The 13,595-nt window shown below is 45.7% G+C and overlaps 1 protein-coding gene across 2 annotated transcripts; it reads right to left on the bottom strand.

Annotated features, from left to right (window-relative positions):
- Positions 1-464: 464 nt before the first annotated feature.
- On the bottom strand, positions 465-8,449 carry pcdh18a (protocadherin 18a). 2 transcript variants are annotated; one of them, XM_068589451.1, is made up of 4 exons: positions 5,539-8,449; positions 4,905-4,993; positions 4,044-4,216; positions 465-2,122 (listed from the first exon to the last, which is right to left on the bottom strand). In XM_068589451.1, exons 1-4 carry the CDS (start codon positions 8,041-8,043, stop codon positions 1,302-1,304), a joined length of 3,588 nt encoding a protein of 1,195 aa, XP_068445552.1. In that variant the 5' UTR covers positions 8,044-8,449; the 3' UTR covers positions 465-1,301. The 2 variants fall into 2 exon arrangements, with proteins under 2 accessions (XP_068445552.1, XP_068445553.1); XM_068589452.1 differs by having other exon boundaries at positions 4,905-4,960.
- Positions 8,450-13,595: the final 5,146 nt, after the last annotated feature.

Raw genomic sequence — 13,595 nt, 5'->3', positions numbered from 1 at the left:
CTGCGGCATACTGTCATGCTTTTGATTCTGTCTCATGTGCAGCTATTATCAGATGCTCTTCATTTGCTAATCATATTTACCATAAGTGTGATGCTGTCATGGATGAGAGAGACATTGAAACAGACAATTCTTACTCTGAAACTAAATTAACGCCTAACTGCATTTTTATCTAGAGAGCTCGTTTGGGAATAAATTTACATTTAATGGCTTGTTTATTAGCAGATTCATGCATGTGAATTGTGGTATAATGAGGCTTGGGAAAGGTTTGCATAGAAAGCACACAGCAGATGTCGGCTGTGCATATGAGGGTGCTGCAGTTCTGATGCTGGACATAGTGGGGTGCTAAGACACAGGGGGGCAAATGCACTCAACGTATGAGAAATGAAAAAGGGCGGTCATGGGATTACTGAAAGAAGTGTGAAACACCAAGGACACTTTTCAAACGCTGTAATGAATCCCTTCACTTTATTTATCCTCCAATGGTCACAATGTTACCATACAAAACTTCCAACATGGAACTGCATTGGAATGTGATTATTTTCAATATGCACACACACACACACACACACACACACACAGACACACACAGACACGCACACATTCACTACCAAAATTAAATACTGTTGTTTTATAAAATAAACAGGGCAGGGGAAGAGAGACACATTAAGTGATATTAAGACATGCAGTGACAAATATAAAAAATAGACATTTTTCTTTTTCTGTACAAACATACATGGACACATATAAATATATAGAAGTAAAAAAGAGTGTATTTTTAAAATGCGAAGGCCAAATTGTACAGTTACATTCCATAATAACAAAACAGGAGACATAGCACGATATTCAAGTGAGTGTGCCTTTTTCCACAGAAACTGTACAACATTGTACACTGTAAAAGCAGAAATTAGATCACACAACTGTTGGTTCCTCCCAGTGGAGTCTGTTCACGCTGCAGTAAACATTACAAATGAAGAAAGGGTACAGCTTTTGTTGGTGGATATCCTTTGAAATCACTCATTCAAGCAACTTTCGGAGAGACTGTAATAACAACTGAGCAATCTGTTCTTTGAGCGCTCGGTTTGATGTCTTTAAGTCGCCTCAATCACAACGTCAGTGCTGTGTTTTACTTTTCTCTGTGAGTCTCTCAGCACTAAGCTGGTACAAGGATATTTGGTAAAATAAACAAGACAAGCATTATAGTGAACAGGAAACAGTCATCATAGAGTTTATATATGTTGACACAAAGAACAAGCATTTCCCAGAATGAGGTGAAACGTGAAACCATGCTATGCCTTTTCCCTCTAGTTCTGTCTGACGTCCTGCAACAGTTTGTTGATCTCATGGACCAGCTCGCTCGCGTCCATGCCGGCCTCATGTCGGCTCTCACTGCGCTTGGCGCCCTGATGGAAGACGCCATCAAAGTCATCTTCCTCGTAATTCTCTGGGATTTCCTCCATGGCTGGCAGCCATTTGAGGTGCGGCGGCTGTCCGTTGGTTGATGTGGAAGTGGAGTTGGAGGATGATGAGGAAGGAGAGGAGGAGACATGATTGGTTCCAGTTGATCCACTCCCGGGATTGAGATAGTGAGTATTGGCCGCCCATGCAGCCACACCTGGAGGGTAAGCAGGACCTTTCCCACCTGGCAACAATCCTCGACGGTTGTCTTGAGGGACAGCATTGTTACTATGGGTACCTGCAATGTTTCCTCCACGCCCACTTCCTCTCTCAGTGGTTGTCGAGGAAGAGGGTGGGCTTGTTTCAGTGCACTCTGCATATGAGTCCATATTAGGGGGCAGGAGGCGTTGGAACACAGAGTTCATCTCTGTGAGGAGAGAGCCAGCCCCTCCTCCAGACACACAAGCATCACTTCCTCCTCCGGGGACATCTCCTCCGGCGCCCTCCTCTTCGTTCCCAGACTCCTTGCCAAAAGTGGAGAAGCTCTTGCGTCGCTCCGAGTCAACGGAGGATTGGTCATCGTCAACCTGAGGCTGCTGGGTGGACTCCTCCCCGGGGATGTACATGTTGTTGCGGTAGTCAGAGGAAGCCGGCGAGGACATGGGGGGCATCCAGCACTGGTCAGAGTGTCCCAGGACGCGACATTCATCCGTGCACAGTCTCATAGCTAAGCCAAGACAAAAAAGGACATGGAGAGAGTGAGCAGTTGATCCAACCACAGACAACTTTTGAGTACTTTTTTTTTTATAACTTATAGAGAAGGAAAGTGGAATGACTGCAAAACAAAGCAACTAAGATAAATCAGATGTTGAAATCATGGGGTTTGCTAAAAAAATATTTGTCTAAAAAATATGGTGATGGTGGTATTGTCTAAATATCAATCCTTCGAGGACCAGATTGCTGGTATTTACAGCTTACAGCACAAATAACCGGGTAGTGCCAGGTGTGGAAGTAATCACAAAAGCTAAATAAATGAATGAATATATGCAAGATCCCACATAAATTGCATTACAGGTAGATGTTAATGTAATATTTGGCTGCTCTGCCAAGCATGCCTGCCTCTCCCGACTACACAGCTGAGGCAGGGATTTGCTTGTTTAGTTCCTTTGTCATATCTAGCATGAATAGCCACATTTGCCTATCTAAATAGAAAAATCTAAACAAATTAAATCTATTGAAGAGAAACAGGGATAATCCTCCTTTTCGGCCCATTATCTCCTGCCCACCCCCCTTTTTCATATTACCATGAGAGATAGAGGAAGGGAAGGGGCGGTAGGAGGGGTGTTACACCTCCAAATCTTTCTCAAAGGGAGAAAAAACAGAGATAGAGAAAGACTGCCCATGTCCACCACCCACCCTTTATCCATCTCAATAAAGATAGAGAATACATTAACAAGTACAGAGGAACGAGAGATGCTGAGGATCTCTCAGGCATGTAGGAGAGAGAGTGAGCGAGGGACAAACTGAGAGAGAGAGAGAGAGAGAGAGAGAGAGAGAGAGAGAGAGAGAGAGAGAGAGAGAGAGAGAGAGAGAGAGAATAACATAATCTAAAAGCAATTACTATGAATTCTCCTCAGTTCAGACATGAAAGTGCACCACTGTCACTCACCAGGGGGAAAAAAAGAGAAAGAAAAGAAAAAGAAGGAAGGACAAAAAAAAAAAAAAACTGCACTGAGACGCATACCGATGAGTGACAGGCGACTCATCTCCGCTCCGGGGAGGATTTTACAGACACAACTCTAACTTAGGGGCAGATAACGCACACACACACGCACACACACCCACACACCCACACACCAAGGGGAATAACACAAACAGCCAGACACACTGTAACCTCCCTCAGTGTGATAACGAGCGTGGAAATGAGGGCTCTGTGGAAGAATGGGGCTGAGCACAATGGGGATTGTGTTGCCAACAGGGAGCATTGAGAGGCTGTATAGACAGGTGTACAGACACATAATGGGCTGGGGCCTGGTGCTGTCCGTGGTGCTGAAATGTGTCAGGCAGGAGGTACATCGGAGGGCTGGTTGTGGTCCTCTGGAAGATAGCTCGGGTTGATGCACTGCTAGTTCATTACATCTCAATCTTTTAATTTCTAAGAGTTCAGGATGAAGAAGTTTTTGATCAAACTCCTGGTCAAAAGTTGGATGTCGATCAATAGGACTATCATTATTGGAGAAACTGGACTCTGATAGTGGCCGATGGCTGCGCAGCCGCTATCACTCAAAAGGCATGGAGGCGCCAGACGCATAATGAGGTCCACAGAAATATATCTGTGTGCATGTGAGTAATTGAATTGGCTCTCAAGCTTTATTCTGCTCCAAACTATCATTATATCTTGTCAACCTCTCAATCGACCCTTGACAAAATCCATGATGAAATATGACTTCACACATTTCTTTTGCAAGAAACGATATAGCTGAGGTGCAACTGTGCCCTGAAGTTGAGGTGATAGTGAAGTGTGAGGAGCCGCTGCAGATGGTGTTATGTATGTGATTTAGATGGCTAGAGACAATTTGGCAAGTTGTGGTAAGGAGGGTGCAACACTGAGGTGGGGGGGTTGAGGAGAGACAGGTTGGGATGGTTACCTGGGTGGAGTCGGTGGTGCATTTCGAGGTGGATCAGGTCAGAAAAGCCCTCCCCCAGCAGCAGTCTGTCCACGGGGGATTCCCGACCCATGTCACAGTCACTGTCTCCTGCCTCGCTGTCCCCACGACCACTGTCCTTCAGGCTGAACTTGTCCATGTCTTGTAACGCATACCTGAGGGAGGATGGGGGAGAGATGGGGGGGGGGGGCACAAACAATTAACAAATAAATATTAGTATCACTCCATCTGAGATACTGTATCTGAAAAACAATGTTGCAAGTTTACCTTTTGCATATAAAAAGCTGAATACATTGTGTTTTACAGGCTGATAAAATCAATCTGTCTTCAGACGGGAGTAATGACGAATAAATCCATCATATAAAACTTAAGGCTGCATCTGGAATCTGTTAAATCTCAACGCAAGGCTTGGCCAATAAATCCCACACTGCAGGTAGGTCCCATCAATAAATCTATCACAACAGCCACTGGGGGCATCAATAAATCTATCATCCAGAGATCATAAGGGGATATATTATGATGAAAGTAATGATGAATGCACACTTTCGAACTTGAGCCCAATTATTTGAAGCAGAGTAGCAAGAGAATTGTTGTGACCTTCAGACAAATGAGTTGCATACTTTTGAACTGAATGATATTGGCATGATACAAACTGGATTATGACCAAAAAAAAGACATTTACGCAGCATAAAACCATGATCTACACGTAACTGACCAACTGACAGGCAAAACTTCACAACAGGTTGTTGAAACATGTAATACATAATGAAAAAAACAAGTGGTTTGAAAAGTAAACAAAGAGTAATCTTTTAGGAGGGGGACTGAGGGATATGGGCAAATTACCTGTAGCTGCGGGAGTATTTGTTGCCACGGAAACTGGGTCTGGGCTGGTACTGGCCCTGATGGAGCATGGACAGAAGCTGTGAGACTTGCTACATCCAAAAATAACAAAACAAACAAAAAGAAAACAAAAAGAAACAGAAAAGGGGGATGAATAACAGATGGGAAATCAAGGAGGGAAAAAAAGAAGACAAAAAGACAAAATAATGGATGAGTAAACACAAAATGGATGATGGAGAGGCTGCTGAACATGGATCAGACAAAATGGATGATGTTGGGTGAGGGGCTGGTTGCATATGGAGACATATGGGATTTGAGTGGTTATGATGGAGGTAATGGTAACAGGGTGCAAACAAAGTGAAGACAAAGACACACCGAATCATCGACAGTTTTCATGAGAGGTCGTGTGAACCACAGGGCAGCGTTGAAGTCACTGTCGCACATGGAGATGAGTAAATTTGCTCAAATATATAAGGATGTGTGAGGATGAGATAGCTGGCGTATTTCAGAGAGTGTGTGAATGAGAGAATCTGAGAGAGAAAATTTGAAAAGGGGCTGAGGGACTACAATTGAAATTTGTGTGAATAATGTACTTCTGTGTGTGTGTGTGTGTGTGTGTGTGTGTGTGTTTTCTCACCTCCACTGGTGGAGTTGCGTGCGCCAGTTCCAGTGCAAAGCTCTCTGGAATGTGATTGGACGAGATGGTCACCAGGCTGTTTAGAGATTGGCGGCTGTGGTGATTCTGCCGGCTCCCCATCTGGGCTCGGTCCATCGGGGGCGTGGACGAAGGCGAGTGGTGGTGAGCTCTGATTGGCAGGGTGCCGTTCACTGTCGGAACCAGGGTGATATCGCCTTTGTGGATTTGGCGTGACGGTTTCTTGGGATGGTGCTGGTGGGTCGATTCCGCCACGCGGCAGTTGTAGGAGTGCCGTGTGTCCTTCTTCTCCCGGTTACAGCGAGCAGCAAACACCACCATGATGACCAAGAGCACAGTGCAGATGGCCCCCAGGGAGATGATGATAATCAGGGATGCATCAAGAGGAGATTCCCCCTGGTCCATCACCTGGACGTGGTTCTCCATGTTCTCATAGAGGGTGATTTTAATTGCTGCTTTCGCGCTGAGGCTCTCCCTTCCATGATCTCTGACCATGACTGTCAACTCTACGTGCTCATGGGGAAAGTTCTCCAGGCTGGCATTGGCGTGGATTTCACACGTTCGTGGGTCAATCATGAAGAAGGCCTCTTCGTTGCCACTGACAATAGAGCAAATGAGCTCAGCGTTGACCCCTGTGTCGCGATCAGTCGCCCGGACCGTGGTTACTAACTGTCCAGCCTCTGTGAACTTTGATGCGGGCACATCAGCAGTGAAGTTCCACAGCTGGGGGACCACGATGACTGGAGGGTTGTCATTCTCATCCAGGATATTCAGAATCACTGTGGCGTTGCTGAGCAGAAGTGGTTTACCTGCGTCTTTGGCTTGCACAACAAAGGTGATGTGACTAACATCTTCGCGATCAAATGTACGCAGTGCATATATGGCACCATTGGAGGGGTCAATAGTGACGTAGGTGGAGATGGAGCTGCCGTGAACAGAGTTCTCCAAGATGGAGTAGCTCACCTGTCCATTGGTGTCCAGATCAGGGTCAGTGGCCACGATGGAGGTTAGATACGCTCCAGGAGCATTGTTCTCTGATTTGAAGATCTCATATTGCCCCTTCTCGAAACGTGGTGGGTTGTCATTTTCATCAGTCACATGCACAGTGAAATGTTTGACAGTAGAGAGACTCGGGGTTCCTTTGTCTTCGGCCACCACTGTGAGACTGAACTCTGACCTCTTCTCTCGGTCCAGAGACACATTGGTCAAAATCATGTAGTTGTTCTCGTAGGACTTCTGCAGTTTAAAATATCCTTGACCATGAAGTTTACACTCTACCTCTCCATTCAACCCGGAGTCCAAGTCCTCCACCCTCACCAAAGCCACAAACGTGTCCAATGGAGAAGCCTCAGAGATGTAAGCTGCATCCCCATTCCCCTGAGCGGACATGAGGTTGATGCTGATGTCTGGTTTATTGTCGTTCACATCGACCAGTTTGACTTGAATCTTGCAGTGAGCTGGCATGGAGTTGGGACCCATGTCCTGCGCTTGAACATCAATGTCGTATGAGTTAACGGCCTCATAGTCCACGCGCCGGATGAGGGTCAGCCGACCGCTGTCGGGGTTAATCTTGAACGTCTCCATTATTTTGGGCGACACGTGACTGCTGAATGAGTAGATTATTTTGGCGTTCGTGCCATCATCCGCGTCTGTGGCGTTTAAGTCAATGAGCAAAGTGCCAACAGGTGCATTTTCTGGGAGATTAATGACATATGATGACTTGTCGAAAATTGGGCTGTTATCATTTGAGTCAGCAACACTGATTTTCAGGAGGGTCGAACCGGTTCTCGAGGGAACGCCCCTATCAGAGGCTGTATATTGAAGTTCATAACCGGAGCGCACCTCCCGGTCCAGCTCCCTGAGCACCACCAGCTCTGCATATTTAGCCCCGTCAGCCCTGGACTGGATGTCGATCTTGAAAAAGTTGTTGGGCTCTAAGGCGTAGGTGTAGAGCGAGTTCTCCCCGACATCGGGGTCCGTGGCGCTGTCCAGGGGAATGCGCGCTCCCACGGCCGCGCTCTCGGAGATGTCTATGGGGATCACGGCGCGGGCAAACTGGGGTGCGTTGTCGTTGATGTCCAGCACCTCCACCTCAACGTGAAACAGCTGCAGGTGCTCCGTGGGGAGCGTCAGCACGTCGAATTGAATAGAACAGTTGAGATTCTTTTCGCAGAGTTTCTCGCGGTCAATCTTGGTCCTGATGGTGATTTCTCCGTCCTGCTCGCGCACCGCGAGGGACGACGAGCTCCCTCTTTGCATTGCTCTGAAGCGGAGCGACACTGAGCTCGGAAGTTTAGCAAGAACATCCGCAACATCGTCCCTCAAACGGGCAATAACCGTACCAATCTTCTGCTCCTCGTGAACCTGATATTTTAGTGTCTTACCGGTGACGTGTTGTGTTGCCAGCGTCAAAACAGCCAGAAATGTCCACATTTTAGCCAGAAATAGTCCATTCATTTTTCCTGGTTCCATTTTTGTTGGCGTCATAAACGGATCACAAACAATAGATCCAAAATACAGCACAAGTCAATCCCAGTTTCAATTGACTAAATGCGGAGCTCCCTCAATCAGGAGCTGCATTTCTCTCGCCAGGGAGCGAAGGAGGGAACGAAATCAAACGTTAAACGAAGCTGGCTCAAGTTTTTCTAATCTCCATAAAAAAGGAAACATCCAAATTTGGAGCTATCGGTTCTTTCTTGTCTTACAGATATGTTGCGCGCATTCAGTGTGCGGGAGAACCAACTGAATGCCACGGAAATCTGTGCGCCTTTCCTCCCTCTCTTCCTTGCTTCTGGTCTGTGCGCCGTGCGCTCTGCTCAGCTCCCTCTCTCCGTTTGAGGTGCCTCTGCACACAGACTTGCCCAAAATAACCCGCCTCAAACCAACTAGTCGTACAACAGCTACGGCCCCCCTTTCACATCCCAGGAAAGACAAACGCTTCTTGAATCAAAAGCTGGCTCTTGGCCACTCAAACTCCAGAGAGGAGAAGGAGGCGCAAGAGAGGGGGAGAAAAAAAAGAGAAAGTGTGTGTGCGCGCGCGTGTGTTTGTGTGTGTGTGTTTGGAGGGGGGGGTAAACCGTCCTTAGGGGCTCACTCTCCCCACTTTTGAGAGTAACGACCATGCGCCTACAATGAACAGTGGAGGAAATAAACTCTTGAAGAAACATTCATTTAAAAAGATTAACCTGCCGTTTTTCACTGCTATAAAACCACAGGAAGGTTTACGAGTTTCTCGCTTCGGGTCTGTTCACCCCAGACAGCTTGGAGACACACACAGTCTGCATTCTCATTCGACTGATATAGTCGCCTCAATCACCAGCATTGTCAGCCACTACCTTTTCAAGCTTTGATAAGCACACTTTTGATGTATAGCATATAACCCAGACCAACCAGCTGTCACAACTCACTGACGCACTGCTGCCCGAGTTGGCATTAATGTGTAAGCATGCCATGAGCTTACACTGCATCTAGTCTTCCTGTGGCCGTCCAAGTGAAAGCTGACTACCCTCGTCTTCATGCACAGGCACTTTGTTGAAGATGTGAAAAAAAAATCACATGCGTCTCATCTGTGTCTGTCTGTGGGTGAGAGTATAAGCCGGGTAAGCTGTGTGGCAAATCGCGTTGTAAGAGAGCCGGACTCTAATGAATGCCTGTAAAGAGTTGGTCACGCCAAAGAACAGCTCCGTCCCCGCGTGCACAAATCTGTCCAACATCACTTCAAACTCCCTGCAGGATGGGCTTTCTGATCACAAGCACATGCAGCATCCAAAACACGCCAGCTCGGGCGAGCGTTTTTTTTTTTTTTTTTTTTTTAAAAAAGAGTCTCAGTCATGTAAATGCGTATTTGCACACACGCAGTGAGCAGGGAGGGAAACAAATGCATGAAGAATCGCAGGGAGAGACAGAGGGAGAGAGATATCTAAGGTTTAACGAATGTGCACAACTGGGACCGTGCATTCTGGAGACCATCTGGCACGGTTTGTTTGGCACCAGGACCCGGTGATTTACCAGCCGACCAAACAAGACTCCAGCGGAGTCCCGAACCCCACACAACTGTGAGGAAATGAGTTGTCATGGGGGATTGGAGAGTACCAAGCAGCTTTCCCAGATCCATTCACACATTGTGCGCACACGCACAAGGTCGTGATGTGTGGGTCCAAGAAACAGAGAGGTAGAACATGCGCTTAACTAATAGGGACTTTAGTTATTGCAATACCAGGTTACCAAAACCCTTCACGCTTATATTCAAAGCTGAGGATGAGATTGTGACCATCTGGAGCAGAACTCCAAGAACACAAGCTTCCCATGAAAAAGACTATACTCAGAACTCTCCCGCTATTTGCGTAGCTAAATTCATTTCCACTTCAGAATCATTTTCGAAAAACATGATTAACCTTAAGATTTAGATACATAATCTGCAAAAACAAATTAATAATGTACCACTGGCTGCAGCCAACTGTCTGCATGAGGAATGCACTATATGAAACATCTCAGCACTTGATGTTATGACTTTAAAACAGGTTATTCAGTGTGGGCTGATCTTTTAACGCAACCCATCTGCACAGCTTCTAAAGCCTAGTAAACAATATCTTATTAAATATTCCAAACGTGAACGGACACAAACCACGAGCTCTTAAAAAAAAAAAACGTAAATTGGCGGAAAACCTTTATTCCCTTGTCTATTCATGATCTGGGCCATGTCTGCAAAATGTTTGCATTCACTCCTCCTTTGCACATATTTTACCATAGTGCGCTTGGTATTTAAACAGGTTTGATACGGGAGCCCAACATTTCCAAAGCTCCAAACGCTCACAATGCAGTAATGCAATTACTCCCTACGTCCCAGAGAAGCTAATCACATTTGGAGAACAAAGTCAGCTACAGAGTTTATGGAAGAAGGGAGCAAAAGAAAGAGCCAGAGTTGGAAGGGGTGGGGGTGCGCCGGGGTCTTAAACACTGCGCAGAATAAAACAATTAATGTATAGAGGGGGTATAATCTAAGTAAAAAGCAGATGGAGCCTTAATACATTTAGGCACGCTACATAACCAAGGGAGCCGAACAAACATGGCTTTCTAGTGCTGAACTCCATATAATTAAGCTGAAAATATGCATCTTCTGCAGCAGGTGCAAACACCCTATGTCTCTTTGGATTTAATACTTTTTATTTAACTTTTCCTGCTTCCAGCTCCACGAAGATAATGTCATTGATGTAGAGGCGGCTCTGAAGCCCCGATCAGTGTCACCATAAATGTATGCGACAAACAAACAAACAAACAGCTCCAACGCCTGGGCGCCGCTCTGCTCATTATTGCCTCTGTGTGTCCGGGCCTTGTAGCCATAAAGTGAGCGTGAATTAAACGTCTGTCGTGAACATTCATGACAATCGGTGCAATATCTCTCTCTCTCTCTCTCTCTCTCTCTCTCTCTCTCTCTCTCTCTCTCTCTCTCTCTCTCTCTCTCCTCCGCCCCCCCCTCCCCCTCCTCCAAGTCAATAGGAACAGCAGGTGGAGCGGTCATATAAACGCGCCTCTGGACGCCCTGGTTCGGATTGGAATGAAGTGGAATGTGGTTTGTGTGCAAGCGCGCGCGCACGTCGCGTGATGATGCTTGCTGGGTCGGTTGTAAAGGCACGCGAGCATCTGTCGCCTCGTCTGCCCGTCCATTGTCACTTATTCAATTAGCAGCGTTTTGGTGGATTCCATTCCAGAGGGGAGGAGTAGGAGCACAGGGAGCGACTGGGAGTTTGCTTTCACTGCTGCTGGAGGGAGAAGTTGATACCTCCCCCCTACACACACACACACACACACACACACACACACACACACACACACACACACACACACACACACACACACACACACACACACAACCACTCCCATTCGAGCAATGATTGTCATTCATCCGAGTCTCTTCTTCACTCTCCCCCTCTTCTTTGCTTTCATTAGGGGTCCATTGAGCTTTATTACTTTATGACTCGTTGGCCACCATTGTGTGTCTTGTGTGTATCTGAGCGAGCAGACAGGAAAGAGAGCACTGCCTTGTTCTTGCTCGCAGTGCATGTGGTGATCACACTCTGAGCGCAGCATATTGCAAGCGATGTCAACAGTTGGGCGACAAATTTATAGCCCAGGCAGAACCATGGGGCAAAGAAAGAATGTGTCTGGTCACCTTTAAAGTGGGCGCATTACTGCACTGCTCTGCTAGTCTCACAGCCCAGCACCCAATGAAAAGAACAGGCTGTTATTGCTTCTTTTTTTACAGACGTTATAGACTTATGCGCTCCGAGAGGTGTATAAAATATTCATACCTTCCCTCTGCAGCACCAGTACAACGTGTCATTTTAACTCTGGCACGGATATACTGTATGGTTGACCAATGCATTTACTATTCTATTCCATTCTACTCTTGAGGACCGTGGTGACTTTGTGAACTGTCAGCGCTTTGAGTTTTGGCGACTGCAGTCCCCCAGAAGAACTTGTCTTCTCCTCTGTGTTGTCAAATCAAATGAGAATCTCTTTTTCTGTTCGATCATAGTGTTTGGGATGGTTTGTTTGCATGACGTGAAGAAGCAGTTTGGGTGTCTAATCATCCAGTCATACTTTCCTTGGCCTCATTCTCTCTTTCTGATTCATACCTAGCTGACTTATATGTACACACACACACACACACACACACACACACACACACACACACACACATGATATGACTGAATGGCACTGACATCAAGGTGCTTTGGCCCACCAAGAAATGTCACAGAGAAACACAAAGACTTCACAAACAATCAGCAGAAGAGCACTCAGGACTGAACCTCTCTCTCTCTCTCTCTCTCTCTCTCTCTCTCTCTCTCTCTCTCTCTCTCTCTCTCTCTCTCTCTCTCTCTCTCTCTCCCTCTCTTTTTCGCTCTCTCTCTCAATTTTGTATATTCACAATAGTCTTTCAATCATCCCGTAAAAGATCATTCCAAGAATAATTGCTGCCAAGCGGAGACACAGTGACATCGCTACGAGTCAGAAGTGGCAAGCAACTTTTTTTTTCTAAAATTGCACTAATGAACACATTTTGCACAGGCAATCTGTGTGTTCACACACCTTTGCCAAAAATGAGGGAGGGATTTGTTTAAAACATATTTGATCATCAGACTGCTTGAATTTGTTATTCATTTCACTAAGTTTATATCTCAGACATATAGAGCCTTTTACAGTGGACATCATCAACAATATGCACACACACGTTAATGGAAGTGGCATTTTGCTCCCAGCTGTCCAGACAGGCTTTAATTAAAACTTGCACCTGCTTCAAAATGTCTGGTTGCTTAATCAATATCCCAACAGTGGACTCAAGTTCTACAGAAATCAGAATTATAGCACACAGATCTGGAAGTCATTTTGTTCAGGTAGCATTTGGTCTCTGTGGTTGATGCTTGACAAGCTATTGCTCTAAACTGTTCATTCACTGCCAAAAAGTCAAATGGGATAAATTAATATGTGCACAAGACAAGAAAAGGAAAAAATGAATAAACAAAAAAAAAACATAAATTAACAGCCAACAGAACAGTTGTACCGAGTGCTTAAGACTGCTACGCATTGGTTTTGAGGGATCATAAGATATTGTGGGTGTAATCACTCTGCTCCATTTCAGGATGAAATGCGTAACTTGGTAAAAGTTTCAATGAATCAGAATGTCATTTCCGCTTTTTTCTTCCCAAGATTTAAACAATAATGAAAGGGGAAAGATAATCTTAGCTTAGCATATTGAAAACAAGGGAACACATATACACTGGCACTGTTTAAAAATAAATATAAAACATGCTTAGCAGCACCCGTGAAGCCCTGGAATCTCTGCTGGTTGATGACTTCAAGGCGCTGACTAACCTTGCCATTTTTTACATTTCCGTTGCTGTGTAGATTAAACAAACATCTTTTATGTATCTGTCAAATCAGTGCCACATCCCTCATACATCCGTTGTAATTGGTTTTGATGTTGTGCTTGTAGTGGAAATTACTATTCATTTAATTTTGCTTCAATGCCATTGCACAAC

This window comes from Clinocottus analis, unplaced genomic scaffold (genome assembly GCF_023055335.1).
Source record: "Clinocottus analis isolate CAN_PGR_092001 unplaced genomic scaffold, fCliAna1.0.p SCAF_22, whole genome shotgun sequence".
NCBI classification, from domain to species: Eukaryota; Metazoa; Chordata; class Actinopteri; order Perciformes; family Cottidae; genus Clinocottus; species Clinocottus analis.
The sequence above is the reverse complement of the archived record's forward strand: the minus strand, read 5'-3'. Positions and strand labels throughout refer to the sequence as shown.

Coding starts and splice junctions, on each gene's coding strand:
- pcdh18a (XM_068589451.1), bottom strand. CDS start 8,043: ATGACGCCAACAAAAATGGAACCAGGAAAAATGAATGGACTATTTCTG. Junction 4,994..5,538: donor ACGCAACTCCACCAGTGGAG/GTGAGAAAACAC, acceptor TTTTGGATGTAG/CAAGTCTCACAGCTTCTGTC. Junction 2,123..4,043: donor GCACCACCGACTCCACCCAG/GTAACCATCCCA, acceptor GTCTTGGCTTAG/CTATGAGACTGTGCACGGAT.